This window comes from Elgaria multicarinata, chromosome 4 (assembly GCF_023053635.1).
Source record: "Elgaria multicarinata webbii isolate HBS135686 ecotype San Diego chromosome 4, rElgMul1.1.pri, whole genome shotgun sequence".
In the NCBI taxonomy this organism is placed as follows: domain Eukaryota; kingdom Metazoa; phylum Chordata; class Lepidosauria; order Squamata; family Anguidae; genus Elgaria; species Elgaria multicarinata.
Window position 1 is genome coordinate 117,873,668 of NC_086174.1, and position 22,505 is coordinate 117,896,172.

The following is a 22,505-nucleotide window of genomic DNA, read 5'->3' on the forward strand; positions in this document are numbered from 1 at the left end:
GTTCTTAAGGCACCACATAAGTATTTCAATAAATAAAATAAACTTTGACATGCACAGGGTAGACAAAGTTCTTTGTGCAGCAGGACTCTATTTGTGTTACTGTGATTTAAATTTTTAAAACATCAAATTTATCCACATGGGCAAAATCCAATATTGCACAAGTGAACTAGCAGGGGTGTGGTGGGCGGCTAATGGCTAGTAACTTCTATCTTATACTTCTATTATTATTATTATTATTATTTATTTATATAGCACCATCGATGTACATGGTGCTGTACAGATAACACAGTAAATAGCAAGACCCTGCTGCATAGGCTTACAATCTAATAAAGTTGTAGTAAACAATAAGGAGGGAAAGAGAATGCAAACAGGCACAGGGAAGCTCCTTTCTTATAGTTAGGGTACAATGATTTTACCTTAATTTAGACTTAAAAGTACTGAAAAGCACATTTCCAGTTTGAATAAAAGTGGTACTATTATTCAGTGTGTACAGCATCTATTGTCAGTTAATATTTATAAGCACTATATCTTTTTCTTCTTAAATCACATAGCCATTGAAGAACAACCGTTACAGAATCAATAAATCCAGATACGATTCCATAGACAGTTATCTCTCTGAATGTGGTGAAAAGTACAATGACATTGATTTGACAGTAGATAAAGAAATCTATGAGCACCTAGTAAAAGAAGGTAAGTATTTGAATCGGTGACAGTTGGGTCTTGGTATTCTGACTTGATTTCTGTTTGAACAGGACATAATCCTTAAGAAAGGACTTCTTGTGATTAACGTTGCAATAGCTGTACTTGAAATATAGTGGCTCTCCAGTACTGTGTGTGCTAACTGATTTTCAGAAGAGACCTCCACATCTAGAAAGAAAATCGTTTTCCTAAGCAATAAGTATTCTTATGTATGGGCCACCATCCAGGAAGTGTATTTCCCTTTAAAAGCTCCGTTTCATGTGTTTGTGGTGATTGAGCCATTTCTGCTCATACCATGCTTGGTAAGGTAACTCTTCCAGCAGGCCTACCCAGTCGAATTTTAAGATGTCTGGCTGTTATTTTAATAATGTATAAGTTTTATATATTTTTAATTAGTTTTATGTATTTTATAATATTTCTGTGTTCAATGTTGTTCCCCGCCTCGATCCAGAGGGAGAGGCGGGTAAGAAATAAATATGTTGTTGTTATTATTATTACATGCAGATATGTATTCACTTAATCTTCGTATGTGATAGGACAGTTTTCTTTTTGATATTGGCTAATGTCCCAACCTATTGGTTTTGTAGGCATTGACCATCTTTTGGCACAACACATTGCTCACTTATTTATTCGTGATCCGTTGACTCTGTTTGAAGAGAAAATTCACCTGGATGATGCAAATGAATCCGATCACTTTGAGGTTGTATCTTTATTTTAGTTTCCTTATATTAAAAGCTACATATTTGTGCTGAATATACTATAGACTATTCCTTAAATTACAAGCGTGTCAGTGTTGGAAGTGTAAAAGTACTTCATTGCCCATTTTCAAGGCAGGGGAAAGTTCTAGATTCCAGTTGTCAAGTTCCAGCAGAAGTGCAAAGTGCAACAAAGAACATCTAAACACATGGATTCAGAGCATAAGCCAGTGTTGGGAGAGTTCTGTTATAACTGATCTGGCACTATGAAAAAGTGGAACAAGCAGTCTGCCAAAGGTTGTCCTCACTTATGTAGTGAAGCATTGGTAGTGGAAAACCACAAAATGTCTGCAAACATCATTGTCCAAGTACAAATGGGTCTGTGCTGTGTAGTACTATAATTGGATACTACCCACTGTCTATGTCTGTGTTCCTCCAAATGTTCAGAAATGTTCACATTGGGATTCTGTTTGATTTAGAGGAAGCCCACTATAATTTGGGCATCTGAATCAGCCCAATTTGGTTCTGGAGTTGGGCAAATTCAAAGCATTATTTTAATCAAACGTAAAAGCTATGTGGTTTAATAATTGTTTAAGCTAATACTGAAAGATCCCTATACACATTCCTGCGTTTTAGAAGTATTTAGTTATGCTTTGTAGGGAATTTTTTTGAGCGTTACCTTGCCTCAATATTGAAGGAAGGGCATCAGGTTGACAAATACAGACAAGACAATTCAGGCATCATGCTAAGCATAGGAAGATGCCTTAGTATTGTCAACACTGACTGGCGGCAACTCTCCAGGGTTTCAAGCAGGTTTCTTTTCTAGCCTGACCTGGTGACGATCATTGATAATAATTTGTTCTATTGAGCAGCTATAACCTTGAGGCCTTTTATTATTGCGTTTTAACTTTATTCTGTCTTTCAGCTAGCATTTGGGATATTATGCATCCCATAGTTAATAATGTTAGAGAAATATGAGAATGAATTAGCATGAAGTGTTCTGAATGTCTTTGGATATATGGTCTCTTCTGTGCTTCATTAGCCCAAGTGCTGTGGCTCGACAATTTAATAGCTTATTGCTTTTATCATGCCTTTCTGACATTCAGGTCACTTCAATGTCTTGGGTGTAGGGATTTTAACTTTTCTGAAAGCAGTTAGAATGTGGGGTTTTAATGTATACTTTGCCTCTTATAGAATATTCAGTCAACAAATTGGCAGACAATGAGATTTAAGCCACCACCTCCAAATTCAGATATTGGATGGAGAGTTGAGTTCAGACCCATGGAGGTAAGGGATATGCATGTTCAATAGATTATGCTATAAATAAAAATCTCAGAACAGAGTTGGAAGTGTCCATGACACTATATTCATGCTTATTGTTTGTCTTTTCAAAGCAAGGGTGGAGAACCTTTTTTGGGCTAGGTGTTAAAGTCTTGGGAGCTGGGGTGGGGGATGGCAGCAAGAACAGAAGCGATACTTACATTTTCCCAATAAGAATATGAAACATGGCTCAATTCTATACGCGTCTACTCAGGAGTATGCCCCAGTGCAACAAGCACCTTTTGTAACTGCAAAGTACTGTTCAGCTCTAAGCAAGTCTACCCAGTACAACAGCTCTCAATTCTGCCCCCCCCAAAAAAGCAGCTCAATTCTGTGCACAATATTTAAAGTTTACTTGCCTTTAAATAAAGTCTTATCCCCAATCATTAATCAGCATTAACAGCAGAATGCGCCTGTAGGCCAGATAAGGAACCCCTGAGGGTCGCATCTGGCCCCTAGGCCAAAGGTTCGCCTTCAGTGTTGAGCAGAGATTCCATGTTTAGAAAGTCATGGGATCTCTGGTTTAGTCAGTACCTTCTCCCCATTGTGAAAGAGGGCATTAGCCAAAATCTCGTCCCAATCGCTTCTCTCCCAGGTAAAATTCCAGAACAAAGTGGCATTTGTACATATTGAATAGACCGTGTGTCAGATTTTAAGAGATTTCAAATTGTAAACTTGCTGTGCAGCTGTTTGTGGTTTTCCCCCCAATGCACTTGTTAATCTTGTTTCTGATCATTCTCAATACCTAGGTGCAATTAACAGACTTTGAAAATTCTGCATATGTTGTGTTCGTTGTGTTGCTCACCCGAGTCATCCTCTCATACAAACTGGATTTTCTAATCCCTTTGTCCAAGGTAAGAATGTCTTTCTCTTCCTCCATCTAGTGTGTTAAATTGTGATGTTCAGAAGGAGGGAAAGTGTTCATATTCTCCTACCTATTTAGTTTATTAGGTGAGAATTGAGTTAAAGTACCTATTGTCCCCTTTCTGTCAGAGTTAATTTATTTTATATCTATATGATTTTCTAATTGCTTTTTGCTTGACATTTGAAAATTAAGTTTCATAAATTGTGTGGGACTCAAGGTTGTGTGGGTGGAAGGCCCACATGCAAAACTGATCTTCTCCACCCCTGAAAAGGTTCTCTGGAGGGTCAGAGCAGCTGCTGAAACAGTGCAGGCTGTTTTGTACAATTAGGAGTTGCCTAAAATTGGGTGGAGAAACTCAATTTCTTCCTCTACCTCCCCCCTGCCAGTCTTGCCCAGTACCTGCTCACACCGCAGCCTTCTGTGCCATGACCCACATTGTTTCAGAGGACAAAGATCAGGTGCATGAGAGACCATCCACTCTCACAACCTTTGGTGCCCGATCTGTTGTATTTAAATGCTTGTTCTTTTCTTGTCTGTAGTTCATTCCAGCAACACTAATTGTGATACCTAGTAATGCTTCCTCTGAAACTTTTAACAGGTACATTTTTAATAAGTTGCAATGGAAATTAAACTACAAGTACCCATTAAAATTAATGTATTTGGCCTGTACGGCATAGTTGCCCTTCCCCTCTCACTGTCTCAAAAAGGATACACTGCACTGGGAACCAAGCTCTTAATGTTGAGAAGCAACCTCCGCGGAGTGGGTTTGCTTAAGGCCAAACTACACATTACACTTAACGCAGGCTGCTACCAAATACAGCTTCCCTGTGTCAGGTTTTCTTCAATTCGTCCACAGCCCCTGCCCCATCCCAGTGAAAGGCATCATGCTCCTGGCAGCAGCAGCAGCCATTGGGGAGGTTCTCCTGGTTTTCTAACCCTAAGTAGCCTTTAGCAGTGGTTGCTCATGTTCGCAGTTGTACTTGTCAGCTTCCAGCAGACTCAAACTTTCAAAAAATGTCATCGCTCTGGGCGGGCCTCCTCCGCTGTTGGCTGTGCACCTCACTATTCTTTCGCACGGTCCCTTTTCTTCTCAAGCCGCCGCCCTGCCTAAGAGGCCACAGTCCCTGAGTGTTCAGCCTTGTCAGCCTCAGGGACAGCAAGGGGAGAAGTTCTGAGTGGGGTCGAGTGGGCAGCGCTTACCCTCACAAGTTCTGAGTGGGGTCGATCAAAAATGGGCAGCGCTTACCCTCACAATTGGACTCCACATTCTTAAAAAATAAATGTGATATGGATTGGGGTGGCAGTTATGCAGTGTGATGATGTGAGTGAGGTAGTGGGCCTAAACATTACAGGGAGAATGGGAGAGAACTGGATAGAGGGCTGCTGCCAGAAATGTCAGTCCTGTGTTGAGAATGAGATGTATTTCCACCTTTAGAGAAGAGATTCTGCCATGCTGTACACTAAATGCCTCCTTTCTAAGGCTGCCACATGATGTATTGCATTCAAGATGTAAACACATGTTGGAAAAGCTGCATTTAAAATCAGAGTGGCTAACTTGTTAATAATTAGGGCTGTGCATGGTCCGTCCCCCCCGATTCACCTCAGAGGCCAGTTTGGAGCCACCGAAATAGCCCCAATTCAACTCGGGTGCTTTGGAGGTTGCCTGCCTCGGTGCTGAAGATTCAGGCCTCCTGAGGCGACTCAGCCTTGCAAGTCCTTGGGTACCAACTGCGCAGCTGGCACCCAGGAAAGCAAGTAGCAAGGCCGGACATGAGTCCTTTGAACTCACCTCCCTCTCTCCGCTCTCCATGCTCACCTGCTGCCATCACTGCCGCCTTGCTCCTGCCGCCGCCGCCGCCTTGCTCCCGCCTCCACCACATGGCTGCCGCATCTGAGAACCAGGCTGCAATTTTAAGATATCGTGGGGCTCCTTAGATATGGATTTTTGTTTTATTTATATTTATTTATTTATTTATTTATTTATTTATTTGTATTGTATTCCTTTATTTACAGTCAACAGACCAATATAAAACAAGAAGATACACCATTATATAAAACAATACAGAGTAGGGATAAAAAGAAGGAGTGTTACAAAATCACTAAAGATACTAGATGGTTATTTGTTGGTTTCTGAAAAGGGAACAGAATTGGATTATTGGGGCCTAGCATAGTGAAAAAGGGAGGGATATATAGATAATAAAATTGCTAATCTGTGGATTTAAACGCAATCAACATCCATAAGCGATCTGGTGCGGATGGCCAAATTCAGGAATTTGGCCACCTGCTCAGTGGTAGATTTACTGGAGCCCTGAAGTAGACTAATCAGGAGTGACTCAGGGGATCGTCCAGGGAGACGTTGCATAATAGGACATAATAGGTCTTTTCTTGCCTGTTGGTAAAAATTGCAATGGAAGAGCACATGCAAAATGGATTCCACCTCGATGTTATTACATGGGCAGTATCTGTTTTTGGATGGAATTTTCTTATATCTGCCCTCCAGCAACTTGGAGGGGAGGACGTTAAATCTTGCTAGGGTGAATGCTTTCCTGTATTTGGGAATGGTTAACCAACCCAGGTATGGCATTCCGTCTTTGCAAGAAGGGACTGGGAGACCCAATGATTGGGGGGAACATGGTCCCCAGGCAGTTCCCCGGAGCTCTTGGTGGTCTATATCCAGTAGTCTCTGTTTGGTGATCTGTTTAGCGCTGTCCAAGTCCAGAGATAGCAGGAAAAAAGGGGATAGCCCTATTGAGGTTACTTTTTGCACCACTGCCCTAGACCAGTGAGATTCGGAGGGTTCTAACAGGACTTTGGTAACCAAGGAGTTGGGGGTGAGCATTAGGTGACAGCGGAGCCAGTAGTGTATGGTGAATATCCAAGCTTGGCATTTAAGTGTACTTAGTCCAGCCTCCAAGTTGAGGGCAGCACCAGAAACACATCTAGGGACTTCAAATATAAGCCTGAGGTAGAGATGTTGCACTCCTTCAAGAGAACTTTTGAAGTGTGGGAACCATATTGGAGCTCCAAATAGAGTCTGAGACACTATTTTAGCTTTGTAAACCTGGATGGCTGCCGGTAGATATTTCCCACCTTTCGCATAGAAGAATCGGGATAACGCACCAATAGTTTGTTCAGCTTTACTCTTGGTGTGTTTGCCATGTGCCCTCCAGTTTTGAGCTTCATGAAACCATATGCCCAGGTATTTATATGCGTCAATTTGGTTGATTCTGTTTCCCCCCATGGACCAGGGGAATCTTACCTTCCTCCTGGCAAAAACTACCACTTTGGTTTTTGAATAGTTAATTGTCAGCAGGTTTTTCTCGCAGTATTTGGCAAAACCATTTAGTAGTCTCTTGAGGCCCAGTCGAGTCTGGGAGATCAAAACGGCATCGTCAGCATAGAGAAGAACGAAAACTTTTGTTGAACCAATCTTGGGTGCATGCGATGGTAATGAAGCCAACCAGACAGGGAGGTCTGCCAGATAAAGGTTGAACAAGATGGGGGCGAGAACACATCCTTGTCTGACACCAAGTGAAGTGACAATCTCATTTGTGAGATGTCCTTCTCTACTGCAACGAACCTGGGCAGATGTTTTATGATGCAGAGATTGAATCAGGAACAGAAGCCTGCTTTCGATAGAAAGCTGTTCCAGTTTGCTCCAAAGATGGGCTCGGCATATTGAATCGAAGGCAGATTTGAGATCAATAAAAGCGGTGAATAATTTGCCTCCACTGGGTGTAGAATATTTATGAACCAGGTGAGCCAGTACCAGGCAATGGTCAAGAGTAGAGCAGCCTGCTTTAAAGCCAATCTGTTCTTCTCCCAATATATTGTTATCAAGGATCCATGTTTTTAGTTTCAAGGCCAAGAAACTGGCATAGACCTTACCAACTACAGATAAGAGGCTAATGGGTCGATAGTTGGATGGGTCATTTTTGGGTCCTTTTTTATATATTGGAATGACAATGGCTTTTAGTCAGGTTGCGGGAATTAACCCAGTTTTATTTATTAAGGAGAAAAGAGGTGCTAGCAGGGCAGTCCACCAGCTGATGTTGCTTTTCAGCATCTCTGAAGGGATGCCATCTGGTCCAGGAGCCTTACCTGACTTTAACTGTAGTATTAAGTCCTCTACAGTGCTGATATTGACATTGGGCCAGTTAGGGGAGTCAGGTGGCAGTCTCGGATCAGAATTTGATATGTGGCTGTCATTAAAGGCGATATGGAGATGATTCTCCCAGATTTCAGCCGGTATATGGCATTCCATGCTGCCATTGCTGTTACCTAGGGCACCTGATACTATCTGCCAAAAGGTTTTACAATTGTTGGAAATGGAAGCCCCTATCAGTAGTTGCCAGGTTTCCCTGTCTGCCTCTCTTTTTTTGTGTTGCAGGAGCTTCTTGTATTTTTTCTTTAACTCATAGTATGTGCGTGGTAGTTGGCGTTCATTGTTCTCACGGTAGGAGCGGTAGGTGAGCTGAATTTTTCTTTTAAGGTTTACACAGTCCCAATCAAACCATTTATTAGTACGAGCTCTCTTGCATTTGGGGTTGCTGAGGTTGTTTAGGAGGGAGGAGTACAAGTCCTGCATTAGCTCCTCGTAGGCTAAGATTCCCAACTCAGGGGGCGCGTCTACTAAAATCTGTGCGATAGTGTTCCTATAGCTGGGAGAGAGGACTAGCCGATCAAAAGCCTGTGCCGTTTTGTCTGTCCATTTGAGCTTTTTAGCACACACAGCAAAGGGTGGGCTGGAGAGTGGAAAATGTTTCGCTTCCATCCTAATAGGCCCTGGAATATGGAGAGAAAGAAAAAATCGTGGGGCTCTGATTAGTACTTCTATGGCCACCGTAGTTTGTGGCCATAGAGGTACTAAACAGTTTAATACCTCTATGGCCACAAACTACGGTGGCCATAGAGGTGCTAATCAGACACACACACATGGTGATATCTTAAAATTGCGGCCTGGTTCTCAGATATGGCGATAGCGGCAGGAGCAATGCAGCAGTGGCGATGGCGGCGGTGATGGCAGCAGGAGCGATGCGGCGGTGTTGGCGGCAGGTGAGCAGGGAGTGCTGCTCCGAAGTGGCGCAAGGTGCCTCGAAGCTTCGGTGCCAATTGGGTTCGGGGGGCCTCGGGCTGACTCGGAACCAAGTTGAGGCGGGCCAAATCAGCCCGCCTCGGTTTCGGGGATTCTGCCTGGGGCGATGCACAACCCTATTAATAATGGGATGGATGCAAAGGTTACTTTCCTCTTCCAGAAGGAATTATTTGGATCCAAAAGCGGTGTAACGTTTTTGGTGATTCCCTCCTTCCTGCTGTGTACCCATGCCACTGCACATCATTGTATTCATGGAGAGGAAGTTAGGAAACCATTGTATTTACATTCAGAATGTGTTAGTGTTAGGTGATGTGATCTTGCTAATCTACCTTTTTGGAAGAAGAAATATAAAAGTATTTGCTCATTAGCATTGTTGCCAGTTAGTCTGTTATCAGGATTCTTGTGATACTTTTTTTCTTAAAGTTCCATCTCCTGGATCTATCATAGGTGAGCATTTGAGTTTCCTTCTTTAAAAAAGAAACATATACCTGAACAAAAATTCAGGATACAATATGTAGTGGATTGCACTTGTGGCAGTGAAGCTTCAGAAACTGATTGACCTGGGCAGGATCTACACTACTGCTTTAAAGCGCTTTATAAGAGTTATAAAGCGCTTTAACTGCTTTAAAGCGCTATAAAACTGTTATAAAGCGCTTTAAAGCAGTAGTGTAGATCCGGCCCTGGGTAGTATGGAATATTCACTTGTTGAAAGGGCTAAATAGTTTGCAGCTCAACTTCTTTGAGGGAATGGGAAATTGTCTGTTTGGCTGGAATTAAAACCTCACATGTGATGAGCTGAGAGCTAAGATGAAGAAGTGTCTTACTCTCCTAAGATGTAGGACGGCCTACTACCAAGGAAACTGAAGGAAAGGTGCAGAGTCGGCAAGTTACGGAGAGAGACAAAGAGCAGGGGTAGAGGGAGGATGAGGCTTGAGGGAAAAGGCAAGGAATTGAGACAGGAGAAGGCTCCGGAGAAACTTCATAGCACTTAAAGTGCCAAGAAGCTACATGCTGTGAGAAAGAAGAGTGCCAGGGAGGCTGAGAAAGGAACACCGTAGACACAGCGGCCTGGAAAGCAGAGACGAGAGACGACTTAGTTGAAGGGAGGAGCCAGGGAAAAAGTCCCGGAAGCAAACATAAGGGAAGGCTCTGTTTCAAGTGCCACTGCCATCTGAGGTGGGCAAGTGTCATCCATGGTGGTCCCTTCTCTGTAGAACATCTTCCTTAGGGGGAGCTTCGGCTATTGGGCGGTATAAAAATGCAATAAATATTATTATTAATAATAATAATAACAACAACAACTAAGATCAACCTGGCTAGCTTGCTGGCAGCCTTCAGGGGGATGGTAAAAACCTTTTGTTCAGAAAGGCTTTTCCATTGACAAATGGCAACAGACAAATCACATTAAGCTTCTGGTTTTAATTGAATTTATATTTTATTTATGTCCTGCCCTATCCTGTGAGCTCATGGTGGCTTACATCAGTTTCCTTAGTATCAATCTCTGTTCCTTAGTATCAATCTCTGTCCCTCAAAGAGCTCAGAATAAGTTTTTGACAAAAGATAACCCACAAGTAGGCTATCTTCTTGGAATATAAATTTTAGAATGAGTACTTTTTTCAAAGTGTATGTATGCATCTTGCTCAATTACGGAACAAAAATCTTTCTCCCCCCCCCCCTTATTGATTCCTCTCTCGCTTCCTAGTTGACTGAAACCAGTGAATCAACTTAACACAACATTGAAGAATCTCAGGGTTCTCTAGAATGGTGTAGCGACACTGCTTGACAATGTGAACATAGGAAGCTGCCTTATAACTCGTCAGACCATTGGTCCATCTAGCCTAGCATTGTCCCCTCTGAGTGGTAGGATTTCTCAATCAGAGGCCTTTCACATCACCTGTCACCTGAGCCTTTCAACTGGAGATGTTAGAGATTGAATCTAGAACTTTCTGCATGCAAAGGATGTGAAAGGGAAAACATGCCATTTACCCAACTTTTGAGATGATCACTGGTTCTGTGTGAATGTTAACTTCTGAAACACTCCTACAATTGTTTCTGAGTGGGGTTCAGCCAGTTCGCATCTGTTTAAATTAGTAAGTGAATAGCTCAAAGCTGGTTCAAATGGCTTGTGAACAATGGTGTGGAGAGAACTGTTTGAGCCATCAGTCATTAGCATGAAAAGCAGCTGTTGTGGAGGATCTCCTGCTGGGATCACAGACTTGGCTGCTGTTTCATCCTAGTGTTTTTACGCATTCAGAAAACGAGCAGTGAAAACGAACCCATTGAAACAAAGTTTCCCAAATCCCACAAAACTAGAGTGCAAACACTTCCCTCCCCCCTGAGGAATCCAGTATAACTTTTCCCCCCAATCTCCCTTTATTAGGTGGATGAGAACATGAAAGTAGCTCAGAAACGGGATGCTGTCCGGCAGGGCATGTTTTATTTCAGAAAAGACATTTGTAAAGGTATGCTGCTGCTTGTTTGCAGTCTGATTTTACTAGACACTTAAGTGTAAAATAAAGATGAAACTAATTACCTTCCCTGGATGTTCTGTGTTCTCTCTCTCTCTCTCTCTCTCTCTCTTCCTCTCCCCCCATCTACCTTTGAAAAGGTGGCAATGCTGTAGTGGATGGATGTGGCCCAGCTCAAAATGGTACAGAAACAGATGCTGAAGAGTATACCTTAATGAGCATAGATACAATAATCAATGGAAAGGTAAGGACAACTTTCTGAATTTCGGACAGGGCAGCAATAAGTTCTTAAAACCACCACGGTTTACAGGGAAGGATACACTCTTTCCTAATATAATGTCTTGGTGTTCTGGTTCTTGGTCCAGTCAGTTGCACTCAGTGCAGTATCCACCCACCATTCTCGAGTTTTCTAGTGTTGGTTTATCAATACATTAAGAGTTTAAGGCAACTTTTTAATTTCCTTAACTGTCTCTCAGTGATTTGATGGAGGGAGGGGTTAAAAGTCAGGCTGCAGACCTAAAGCAGGCAGGTAGTAGACTCTGATTTGGGTTTCTGTCTGCTGAGGATGAGACAAGAGAGGATGCTATTGCATTGCCCAGTTTGACTTGGTCTTTAGAGGATCTTGAAGTACTTGTTATCTTAAGGAATTACAATAGTGTGAGAACCCTTTGAAAAAAGAAATCAGGGGTTTCAAGTATTTTTATTTCAACAATGGTCTATGTCTTACAGGAGGGAGTATTTCCTGGATTAATTCCAATTTTAAACTCTTATCTTGAAAATATGGAAGTGGATGTGGATACAAGGTGCAGCATTCTAAACTACCTGAAACTAATAAAAAAGAGAGCATCAGGTATAAAAACCACTGTTGATTTAGCTAATGATGTGAATTTTCTGAAACATTTTGAATTGGAAAGTTGTCCTAAATACAGTAGCATTTTTGGGAGCATATTTTGATTATTTCTGCTTTTGGTTTTAATTTATCCCATTCCGTATATTACAAATATTTAAGTGTATGATAGTCACCTGAAAAGGTTAATTAAAACTTTGTCAAATTTTATTGATATTTGTCCATTCTTTGTTGCTACTTATATGGAAAAATACATGCAGGAATAGAAGTGTTTTGCAGGAAAAAATATTAGTGGAAAACTTTTTGTGCATCACTTAATATTGTTGAGAATAGAAACTTGATAGACTTTGTTTTACAGTATGGTGTGTTTAATATCTAAGTGGCGCTGAAGTCTTAGGCCTTAGCTAGATGGGGCGAAATCCCGGGGCAATCCCTGGGACCATCCATGTGCGTCCACATGACGCACAGGGGATCCCAGGATCAGGGAGGGATGATCCCTCCCTTGCCCCGGGATCTCACCCTACCCTTTAGGCCTGGTTTTTCCATGGTCTTGGGCTGAGCCCAAGACTGTGGAACGTGCGGCTGGCACCACGGTTTGTCCCAGCTCCTCATGGTTCCTCGTGAGGAGCTGGGACACGCACACAGGGCGCAGAGATCCTCAGGAGCTCTGTGCCCATCAGGTATGAGGTGGGGGGGATTTTTTTTTGGAGCTCGTGCGCTCCAGTCTCTTTAAAAATTTAAAAAATGGCAGGCGCGACCCTATTAAAAAAATTGTGAGATCTTCACCCCTCCGTCCCGCTAGACCGCTAGATCTAGCTAAGGCCTTAGACTCAGTGAATACTGTATTTGCATAGTTTGCTTTCTACACACTGGATGGTTGTGGAATCCAGTACCTTGTATTCAATATTGAGTTGAAAGAAGGTTTTGTAAAGTAAGCCAAATCTTAAATACAAAGTAAAAGGATGGGACTGTATTCATACAAGATGTAAGGAAATGTGAATGTGTACAATGTGTGACTTTCCCTCCACTTACCCCACCAGGAGAATTAATGACAGCTGCTCGTTGGATGCGAGAGTTTGTTGCAAACCATCCAGAATACAAACATGATAGTGTGATCACAGAAGAAATGAACTACAGCTTGATGTGGAAATGCAACCAAATTGCAGAAGAGCAAGTTGAGTGCCCAGAGCTGCTTGGAGTAGGCTTTAACAAAGTAAAATACAGTGGAACTAAAACTAGCACTTTTTGATGGAAGGCTTTAATCTGGCATGCAAAGTATGAAACATTCTCTGCTGTAGCGCTAGCTACATTACTGGTGAATTCTGCAGTTTCATAGTGTGAAGACCAAAATGGGTCTACTGCACTATAAGGTGGGCCAATCTGCCTAAATATCCTGTTAAAACTTCCTACAATAGGCATATTCTTATATTTAAGGTTTATACTGTGTACATGTAAATAGTAAAATATTTTTGATTTAACATCAATGTATTTTAATAACATACTGAAAGTCATTGTGAACCAGCTTATAACTTTTATATGCTTATTCTGGAAAAAAAATTCACTGTTATCAAACAGCTTTGTAAAGGTACTGTGTTGGTACTTGTATATTATCCGCATTCCAGACATTGAATGTTTACTCTGCCTTTTGTTACCTGGAATGCACTGAATAATCTACTGTATTTTAAAGAACAATTCAGAACCTGATTCACATAGATATTATTCCCATTCTGCTTTGAGAAAATGGTGCAGTCCCAGTCCTGCTGAAATTAGTGGCTGAAGTCTGTCATCACTGGATTCAGATTTACAGTCAAGGAGCCCAGTTCATAAAGTAGATGTTGGTCCTCCTGCTGTCAGTTAATATAATACATCCCAAGTGCTTCCCCTTAACTAAGTTGGGGAATAAATCAGTTTATTCCTAGATACTTGTTTGCCTTTGCCAAAAGTCAGGGGTATCATGCATGTATGATTATCTTGATTCGTAATAGCCTGAGCCCCTGAGGCACAGCCAAATAAGCTAACATGTGAGGAGCAAATTTATTAATTAGCACCACCATGTTCTTTAGTCAAAGTTTATAGATGGTATTTTGGTTTTATTCTTGAGTATTCTCCCCCCCTTTAAGATAACATGGTTGAAATATTATTTCTGATTTCCAAGACCCTGTTGCCATGGTGGAAGAGCAGGCAGACATCTCACTTTACTCCCCACTTCTACTGTATTTGTAATGTGTGATGCAGGCACCCCTTCCAATACACGCAGGAGCTTAAATCACACAATTCTCCCTTAAAAAGCAAATCCATAAACATCTGGAGCTTCAATTTAGCTAAATGTTTGGATTTGTGTGGCACAAAAATAAGAGACCAAACAAATGGTAGGAAAACCGCAATGCACAGCCAGCAAGACATGATTTAAAAATAATTCTGTAATGTTTCATGCTTCCTTTTCAGTGACAGCTTTTCTGTGATTTAGCTTCATTTTCCTCTTAACTATGAGCTGTATCCTCTCTAATTTATTACAATTATCTCAAGAGGAATCATGAAATGCACTAATACACCTGTGAATCGGGAATCAGAAACATAAAGGAATTGTATAGAGTTTAAAATCAGTTGTTGGCGACTGTATATATACCTGAGATTTATAGGGGAAAGGTGAGGCTTTAAAATATTAGCTACCTATGGTAAGGGTACAGTAAGTAACTTTTCCTGTATGAAAGATTATAAAATCCTTAATAGCAAGCAAATACAAATATCCTAAGGTGTAATGACTTACAAAGAACCAATGCAAAAATTGCAGTAAAACTGCATCAAGAACTTTTTGCCTGTAGAGAGATTAGAACTCGTGCAGTGTTCATAGGTGTGCTTGTTTCAGGGTGCAAATGGGGTGGCCCAGGCTCACTCATCTGTGGAATGAACAATATATGCCATATATTGTGGATGTCTGAGTGTAAAGCTATTTCATTTACATATTTTCCACAGAAACTGAAAGAAATAAACTTTTAAAAAAATGCAAAGCAAATGTGTCAGATGGTCCTTTCAGTTTTGTTCACCCTATCCTTGGCTGTTTCTTTAGCATAGCCTACTCCAGCAGGTGTAGGGAAACAGTAGGAAGGTGGAGAGGTTGTGAACCTTGGACAATAAGGAAGTGATCTTAGGTACACATGTGAAGGAGGATGGGTTACGTAAATGAGGAAGTGGAAGAGAGGTTTATTCTACCTAAGTACAGGAACTTCTGTGCTGTTTTGAGGTTGGCGGAGAGGAGAAAGGTGCTAGCTTGCCATGAAAACTGTGACCTAGAGGGCTATGCAGAAGTAATAGTACAAGAAAAAGTCTGGAGAGCTGCTCAGTCTCACATTTGATTTGAAATAACTAGCGGTCACTATGAAATATTCCTCCATATAATTGAAATGTAGTTTTTTCTAAATATTCTTGAACTTGTCCCAGACCCAATGCAAATGTCAGGACAGAGACACAAATATGATGTTTTTCAGTTCCTTGAAAAACACCCATGCCAGATTTAAACATGCACACAAAATTTCAGCAGTTATACCTATCCTTTGAGGCACATGAAATATAGGCCTGGGATTCAAATAGCATTCAAAGATCAGGTGATGTCACTTTAAGCCACGATGAGTTAATAAACTACTGTTATCCCCCACCTGATGAGACAAATAAACTATTGCTGCATAATCGGAGACATCTCCACGCCCCCTGTCCTCCTGCAGTCCTACTGCCCCAGCAGTAGTGCTGTTTCACCCATTGATAAAATTGCAGCAGCCTCTTTTAAACTTCCACAATATCCCAATGAGAAGGGAGATGTTACTCCAGCGCTTCCAGCATCACCCTGACAATGGGAGGAGGGTGGCTCTAAAGCGCTGGAAGTATGCAAGATTGGGACCAACCTTCATTCACAGCTTACCCTGGTTGGGAGGTACCCAATGCATCATCAAAACTCTGCATAATTACACACAATTATGTGTAGGCAAATCATGAAAATAACTGCTTGTCAGGAAGAGTTAGGGTGGGGTCAGGCTGCTGCCACCTGGAGGAGAGGACAGCAACAGTTTTGACTGCTTTTGTGGCCAAAATAACCCACTGTGTGACCACCACACAACACGATAACCTATGATGAGTTCAATAATCCACTCTGCAGACCATGGGTTTTCAGAGTGGGTTATTTTGGCCAAATAAACCATTGTAGATTTTTTTTTAAAAAAGAAGTATACTGCCTTTGATGCTGGAAGTAATTCATTATGTGAAGAAGTACCTCCTTTTGTCTCTGTTGTGAATCTCCATTTCGCTTCATTGGATGACCCTGGGTTCTAATAAATATGAGGAGGAAAAGCTCCCTTTCCACTTCCTTCACAGCATGCATAATTCTGTACACCTCTGTTGCATTTCTTCTTACTCGTGTTTTTTTTTTCTAAGCTAAAAAGGCCCAAACACTGTAACGTCTCCTGCTCCTGCCTTTTGATTATTTTGGTTGCTTTTGTAGCACCTTTTCTAGCTCTACAGTCATCTTTTAAAGGTGTGATAACCAGAACTGTACACTGTATTCCAAGTGCATTTACACCATAGATTGTACAAAGGCATTATGGTATTGGGAATTATATTTTGGGTTCCTTCCCTAACGATACCCTTCATGGAATATGCCTTTTCCACCACACTTGAGTCAACATGTTCAGCGATCTATCCACCTCAACCCCAAGATCCCTTTCTGGTCCACAACACAGAAGTGAAGCTAGGATTTATTTATTTTTTATTATTATTATTATTTTGCTCCAGTGCATCACTTTATACTTGTTTACTACAACAAACAACATTTGCCATTTTAATGGCCATTCCCCCCAGTTTGGAGACATTCACAATGTCAATGCAACCTTCCATACCTTCATAATATTCTGGGATGGCTGGTAGTGCTGCCAAATCATTATGACTTCTAGCACGCTAGCACAATAATCTGTGAGCACAATAATATGCATTTTGTTGCCTGTGCAATGAGTCATGAGATTATATCATATTTATATCCCACCTTTTTTCCTCTTTCAAGGAACCCAAGGTGACTTACATAGTCCTCCTCTCCATTTAACTGTCACAATAACCCTGTAAGGTAGGTGAGGCTGAAAGTCAGTGACTAGTCCAAAGGCATCCAATGAGCTTCATGGCCATTTGGGGACTAGAATCCAGATCTTCCAAGTCCCAGTCCAATTCTATAACCACTACATTCAACTTCTCTCTAAAAGATGTAATTGCAAAGAGAAATTAAGATGTAATTTCAAAATGCAGTTAACTGAGTAAACTCCTTCAAATTAATAATTCTTTTTTGCAGAATTTTTAAATGATGAGATATCCTGCAGCTTCAAAATAATTGATTGGGAGGTGGGATGCTGCTACATATTATGCGGAGGGTCAACCTACATGTTACTTTAATTTAGTTGAGAGACTTTAATATTTTGAATAAGTGAGTATGACCCCACTTTGGATCGGGACAAGTGCTCACTGGGAGGGAAGAATTAAACCATCCCCCTGCACCCATTCGTTTCCCAAAATTCCACCCCCAGCAGGGATTTATGGATAAAGCAAAGGTTTAATCCTCCCCTCTCAATGCATGCTGCTATTGACCTGAATTGGGGCAGTACAGACTTACTCTAAAGTAAAATAAATAAATAAATAATAGGCTCAGCTACACACAATGCTATTAACATAACCTGTCGTTTGACTGAGCACATCATCAAATGGGTGGGTTTTCACATTTCCCTACTGTCGCTATGGCCTTCTGCTGCTGTCCCACAATAGCGACAGTCTCTACACAGGGAGAGAAAGAGGAAGCTGCAACAACAACCATGTGACCCATTCAGAGGCCGTTTTTATCGCGCCACTTTTCCTGCACACAGCAAGAAATGGTGGCACATTCCGTTTGGAGGAAAAAAAGATGGATTCAACGAGGTCTATTTTGTAATGGAAAAACAAGCAAAAGGCACGTAGGAGGAGGTTGCCGCCTAAAGGATGCACAAACATCTGTAAGTGGGCAGTAGCGAGCGTGCGATAAAACCCTCATCTGAGGACACTCCGAGTTATCTTTTTTTAGTTGTGATAAGGGATTATGATTCTCAGAATATCCAGCTGGTGGCAGCAGTGCTTTTCTTAACATTATAATAGAACTGAACACCTCCCAAAGCGTAACTTTTGAATGCAATGGACAAATCCAGGGATAAAAGTAGAGAATATACTTTTTTTAAAAAAAAGATGCATGTGGAATCATTTCCACTTGTTCCTTAATTTTCAACATGAGGTCCCCTTTTTCAATTATTCATAATGATGTGGGTTAGAAATGTTTAAAATAAAAGGCTGGGGCTTTAATACAGCACCCCAAATCATGAGACTTGCACTGAAAACATAGAATCAAGGAATCCAAATCCCCAGTGTTTACTATTATTTAAAACTAGGATTCTGAAAAGTGTGCGGAAGGTAGAAAGCTGTAAGGGAAAGGTTAGAGACTGATTTCTTCCTAGCCTGTTTGGGGCGAGGGGACCATCTCCCTATGTTGTGGCTTTCTCTGTGCTGTCCCTCCCAAATCCCGTGATAGGTAACTGCATGGAGAAATATAATGAGTAAAAGAGGACAATATGACTACACTTCGCTGTGAATCCTATGATCACAGCAGCTCTAAAGCAACCTGGGCAGGAGCTATACTACTGCTTCATAATGGTATTGAAGTGCACTGACAACTGTTGGGGCCCTTGACACATTCCATATACCATTTTCAATCTGGCCCTGATTTAGATTGTTGCCTTATACTTCCAGAGCATTGGTCCATCTAGCCCAGTATTCTTGACACTGAATCTCCAGGGTTTCAGGCGGATTCCTTCTGTCCCTACCTGGGATTGAACATGCGGCCTTCCTTATGCAAAGCCGGTGCTCTGACACTAAGCTACGCTCCCTCTGAGCTCTACTTTGAAAGCAGAGAGTGTACCTGCATGATGATAGTTCTCAGCTAGTTGGCACCTTACATTTATTCACTGGCATGAGTGCTGTCCTTAACTGTCCTTTAGATCTGGCCAATTCCAGTTGTGGATTCTGTGTGCCCTTCCTCCCATAAGAGTGGATCTTACTTGGGCTCAATATGGCCACCACACTGTTTGCTCGTGACGTGTTTGTTCCCTGGCATGTCGACCACTGGAGCTCTAAATGGTGCTGGGCAGTAGTCCTTCCGTTTCCCCCCCCCCCCCCCACTACTCTTTGATGGCTTCCAGATTTGGGACAAGATGTACAATGCTGCTAATGTAGGGTGACCATATTTTGGAATCCAAAAAGGAGGACAACATGGTCGCCCCCAAGGGGGCGTGTCCAGTACCTAGGGTGTGTGCCCACCCGAACATAGCCTTTGTCACATGTCTGATTTTACAGCACACATTTAAGACAAATCTGTTCTACATAACATTTTAATGTTAAAATCACTGAAATAAAGAACAAGTGAGAGATTCAATGTATCTGAAATTAACTTCACTCACTCCTACTTTTGTAGGTTTTGCTGTACTTTGAAGCTTTTGCTATACTCTGTGTGTTACATTCTCCCCTTCCCTCAAATATATTTTCTGACTGTATCTTCACTCATTGCAAGCTGCTGTTGTTGTTAACAGGGTTTGCTACTGCCCCCAGATCTGTTTCAAATTTGGTACAGCTAATGCGCTACCTAAAAGCTATCATGGTGCCAACTTTCAGCTCTTTATCTTTAAAAATGACAGTTTGAAAATAATAATTTTAAAACCTCAATTTTTAAAAAATTCCTAAAAAACCAATGGATGAACGGATCTGTTTCAAATTTGGTGTGGCTAAAGCTCTACCTAAATCCTTTCATGGTGCAAAGTTTCATCTCTTTATCTTTAAAAATGACAATTTAAAAAATAATAATTTTAAAACCTCAATTTTTAAAAAATTCCTAAAAAATCAATGGATGAATGGATCTGTTTCAAATTTGGTATGACTAAAGCCCTTCCTAAAAGCTACAATTGGGCCAAGTTTCATGTCTTTATCTTAAAAACTGACAGCGTTATAAGCATTTTTGTTAATTCCCATTAGAGCTGCTCTTTGAAAAAAAAATCCGGATTTCTCCTCCCCCTCCCAGATTTGCCATTAAAAACCCGGACAAATCCGGGCAAATTCAGTCATATGGTCACCCTAGCTAATGCGCACTTTTTGTTTTGTTTTTAATGTCAATTGTGGGAGCTCAAAGGGTTTTCTCTTGGAAGAGGCAGTAAGTGAACCACCACTCAAAATTACTTCCAATGACTTATCAGTGGGAGAGAAACTATGGCAGGATCTACACTACTGCTTTATAATAGTATAGGCAACTGTTGGGGCCAATGACACACTCCATATACAGTTTTCAAACTGTTTTCAAAGTGTTTATCCTGCCTGGTGTAGATCTGGCCTAAAAGACGTGTTTTGTGTACTAATGAGACTTGTGCTAGCTCAGCTTCCATTTTTGATTGCTATAGTATCAAATGAACCTTTGTAAATAGACACTGTGCAAGGGTAGTTTTCCTGAGGAGGTACTGCCTTTTGTGAGACTTATCACCTCCCCTGCCATAAATAACAGCCTGTTGTTGGCAGAAAAAGCTGGTCTGACAGGTCAAGCCATAGCTCCATAATATCCTAGTGGTGTATGAGCCCTGGAGGAAGCTTGTGCCCTTTCAATGTGAACTCTTGGGATTTTTACATGCTGTACAGCTGTGTTGTCCTGCACCAACCATGAAGGTAGGGAACCTTTTTCAGCTGAGAGCCAAACTCTTATTTCAGGGAAGCTCTTGGGTTGCATTGCAGTGGTAGATGGGGCTGAAGGCATAGAGTGTGGCGCCAAAGTCCAAAAGTCAAGGCCAAAAATACAAAAAGAGCCAGTGTGGTGTAGTGGCTAAGGTGTCAGACTGGGATCCGGGAGATCCGGGTTCTAGACCCCACTCAGCCATGGAAACCCACTGGGTGACTTTGGGCCAGTCACAGACTCTCAGCCCAACCCACCGCACAGGGTTGTTGTTGTGAGGATAAAGTGGAGAGGAGGAGGAGGAGGAGGATTATGTATGTCGCCTTTTGTTCAATGGAGGAAAAAAGGCGGGGTATAAATGCAATAACAATAAATAAATAAATAAATAAATAACCCGACACATTATAGTTTAAAGCTCATACTGACCATAATAAAGCCTTAGAAGAAGCATTTCAACTCTTAGAACGGGGAAAGACCTGCACAGAAGCTAGGATCTTGCATTGGGGGAAGGAGCCTGGGGAGGGGGCAGTATCTGAAAACCCCCGGGGGGGGGGCAAATTGGCACCCAGACCTGCTGCTCCTCCTGCCCTAAGGACTGGTTCACACATTCTTCCGTTTTATTTGGAATATTGCCTGACCATCAGACCTAAAATTGAAGCAAGGCAGGGCTTAGGCCCAGAACTCAAGTGCTCTGCCACACATGGGTTTATCACGTCAGCGTGCTTTTGAAACAAAAATATACTAAGCGCTTGTAATATTTTTCTTCTTCATTACCAAGTCCATAAGGAAGCTGTGAAACCAAGCTCTGAAATGTTTGTACATCTGATGCCTGAAAAATGAGCCAGTCAAGAGTCTCTTGAGGAGCAGGAAGGGAAGGGGAAAGAGAGGGAAATCATTCTACAGCGCAGGGACTAAAGAACGTGAACCGCACCCTGTAGAGTTACTCACTCCAGCCAAAAGTTACAGGCTGTTCTTTATTTCAGCGTTGCTTAGAACGGGCCTGTTTTTGACAAGATACACAGAATTTAGTTATGAACGGAAGACATTTGCGGGCCCTAGAAGGTGATGAAAAAATGGCTTTAGGGCAAGTTCTTACATAACTCTATACACATAATTTTACTTCTACCATGCTCTCTATGGTTGTGTGTGTTTGAATGTACATCTGATCTGTTGGACTTTGGGTGGGTAAAGTTAATAATTTTTTACCACTCATTTTACTTAGATGTCGGCATCTAATAAAGTGGTAAAATGCTCCTTGTTTCTTTGCAAGATTAGAAAGACAAACAAGCTACCCCAGGGTGAGACAGTTCTCTGAGGCACTGCATCAACTACATAAGCTTTATAGAAAGGATGGTAGTCAATTATTGGGTAGATACTTCTTTGGGTTCACACAGCCATAGTGCTAAATCTCACAGAAGCCAAAACAGGAGAGAGTTTGATGTGTCATATTTTTCCTGCCTGGTGGAAAACACCTGGCTATAATTATGGTTAGAGTTGCCAACTTCTGGTTTCAAACATTCTAGCTTTCTGGACAAAGTGTCTTCCCCTTGTGAAGGAAACGCTGAAGAAGAAAAACACGAGTTGGCTCAAAGTGCCAACCTATAGAGTGAATACATTGCGTGCAGCAATAATAAAACGCTCAGTAATAAAACGCTTACTCCTCCGTTTACTGCAACTCATAAGGTTGCATGACTCTTGTCCAATAAGAGTTGTATCAAAGGAAGAATTCCCATGCTACAAGTGAGCTGGCCATGAGCGCAA

At 41.6% G+C, this 22,505-nt stretch overlaps 1 protein-coding gene across 2 annotated transcripts in view; it reads left to right on the forward strand.

Moving 5' to 3' along the window:
• The window catches only part of GCLC (glutamate-cysteine ligase catalytic subunit), a 34,090-nt gene extending 19,088 nt beyond the window's left edge, over positions 1 to 15,002 (forward strand). Inside the window, exons 9-16 of one of the 2 annotated variants that reach the window (XM_063125056.1) lie at positions 552 to 690; positions 1,287 to 1,399; positions 2,589 to 2,681; positions 3,464 to 3,568; positions 11,055 to 11,136; positions 11,283 to 11,386; positions 11,872 to 11,992; positions 13,030 to 15,002. In XM_063125056.1, the coding sequence (XP_062981126.1) occupies positions 552 to 690; positions 1,287 to 1,399; positions 2,589 to 2,681; positions 3,464 to 3,568; positions 11,055 to 11,136; positions 11,283 to 11,386; positions 11,872 to 11,992; positions 13,030 to 13,238 (966 nt within the window). In that variant the 3' untranslated portion in view covers positions 13,239 to 15,002. Of the gene's footprint in view, positions 1 to 551; positions 691 to 1,286; positions 1,400 to 2,588; positions 2,682 to 3,463; positions 3,569 to 4,118; positions 4,178 to 11,054; positions 11,137 to 11,282; positions 11,387 to 11,871; positions 11,993 to 13,029 lie in introns of those variants that run through there. The other variant, XR_010025392.1, reaches the window with a different exon arrangement.
• Positions 15,003 to 22,505: the final 7,503 nt, after the last annotated feature.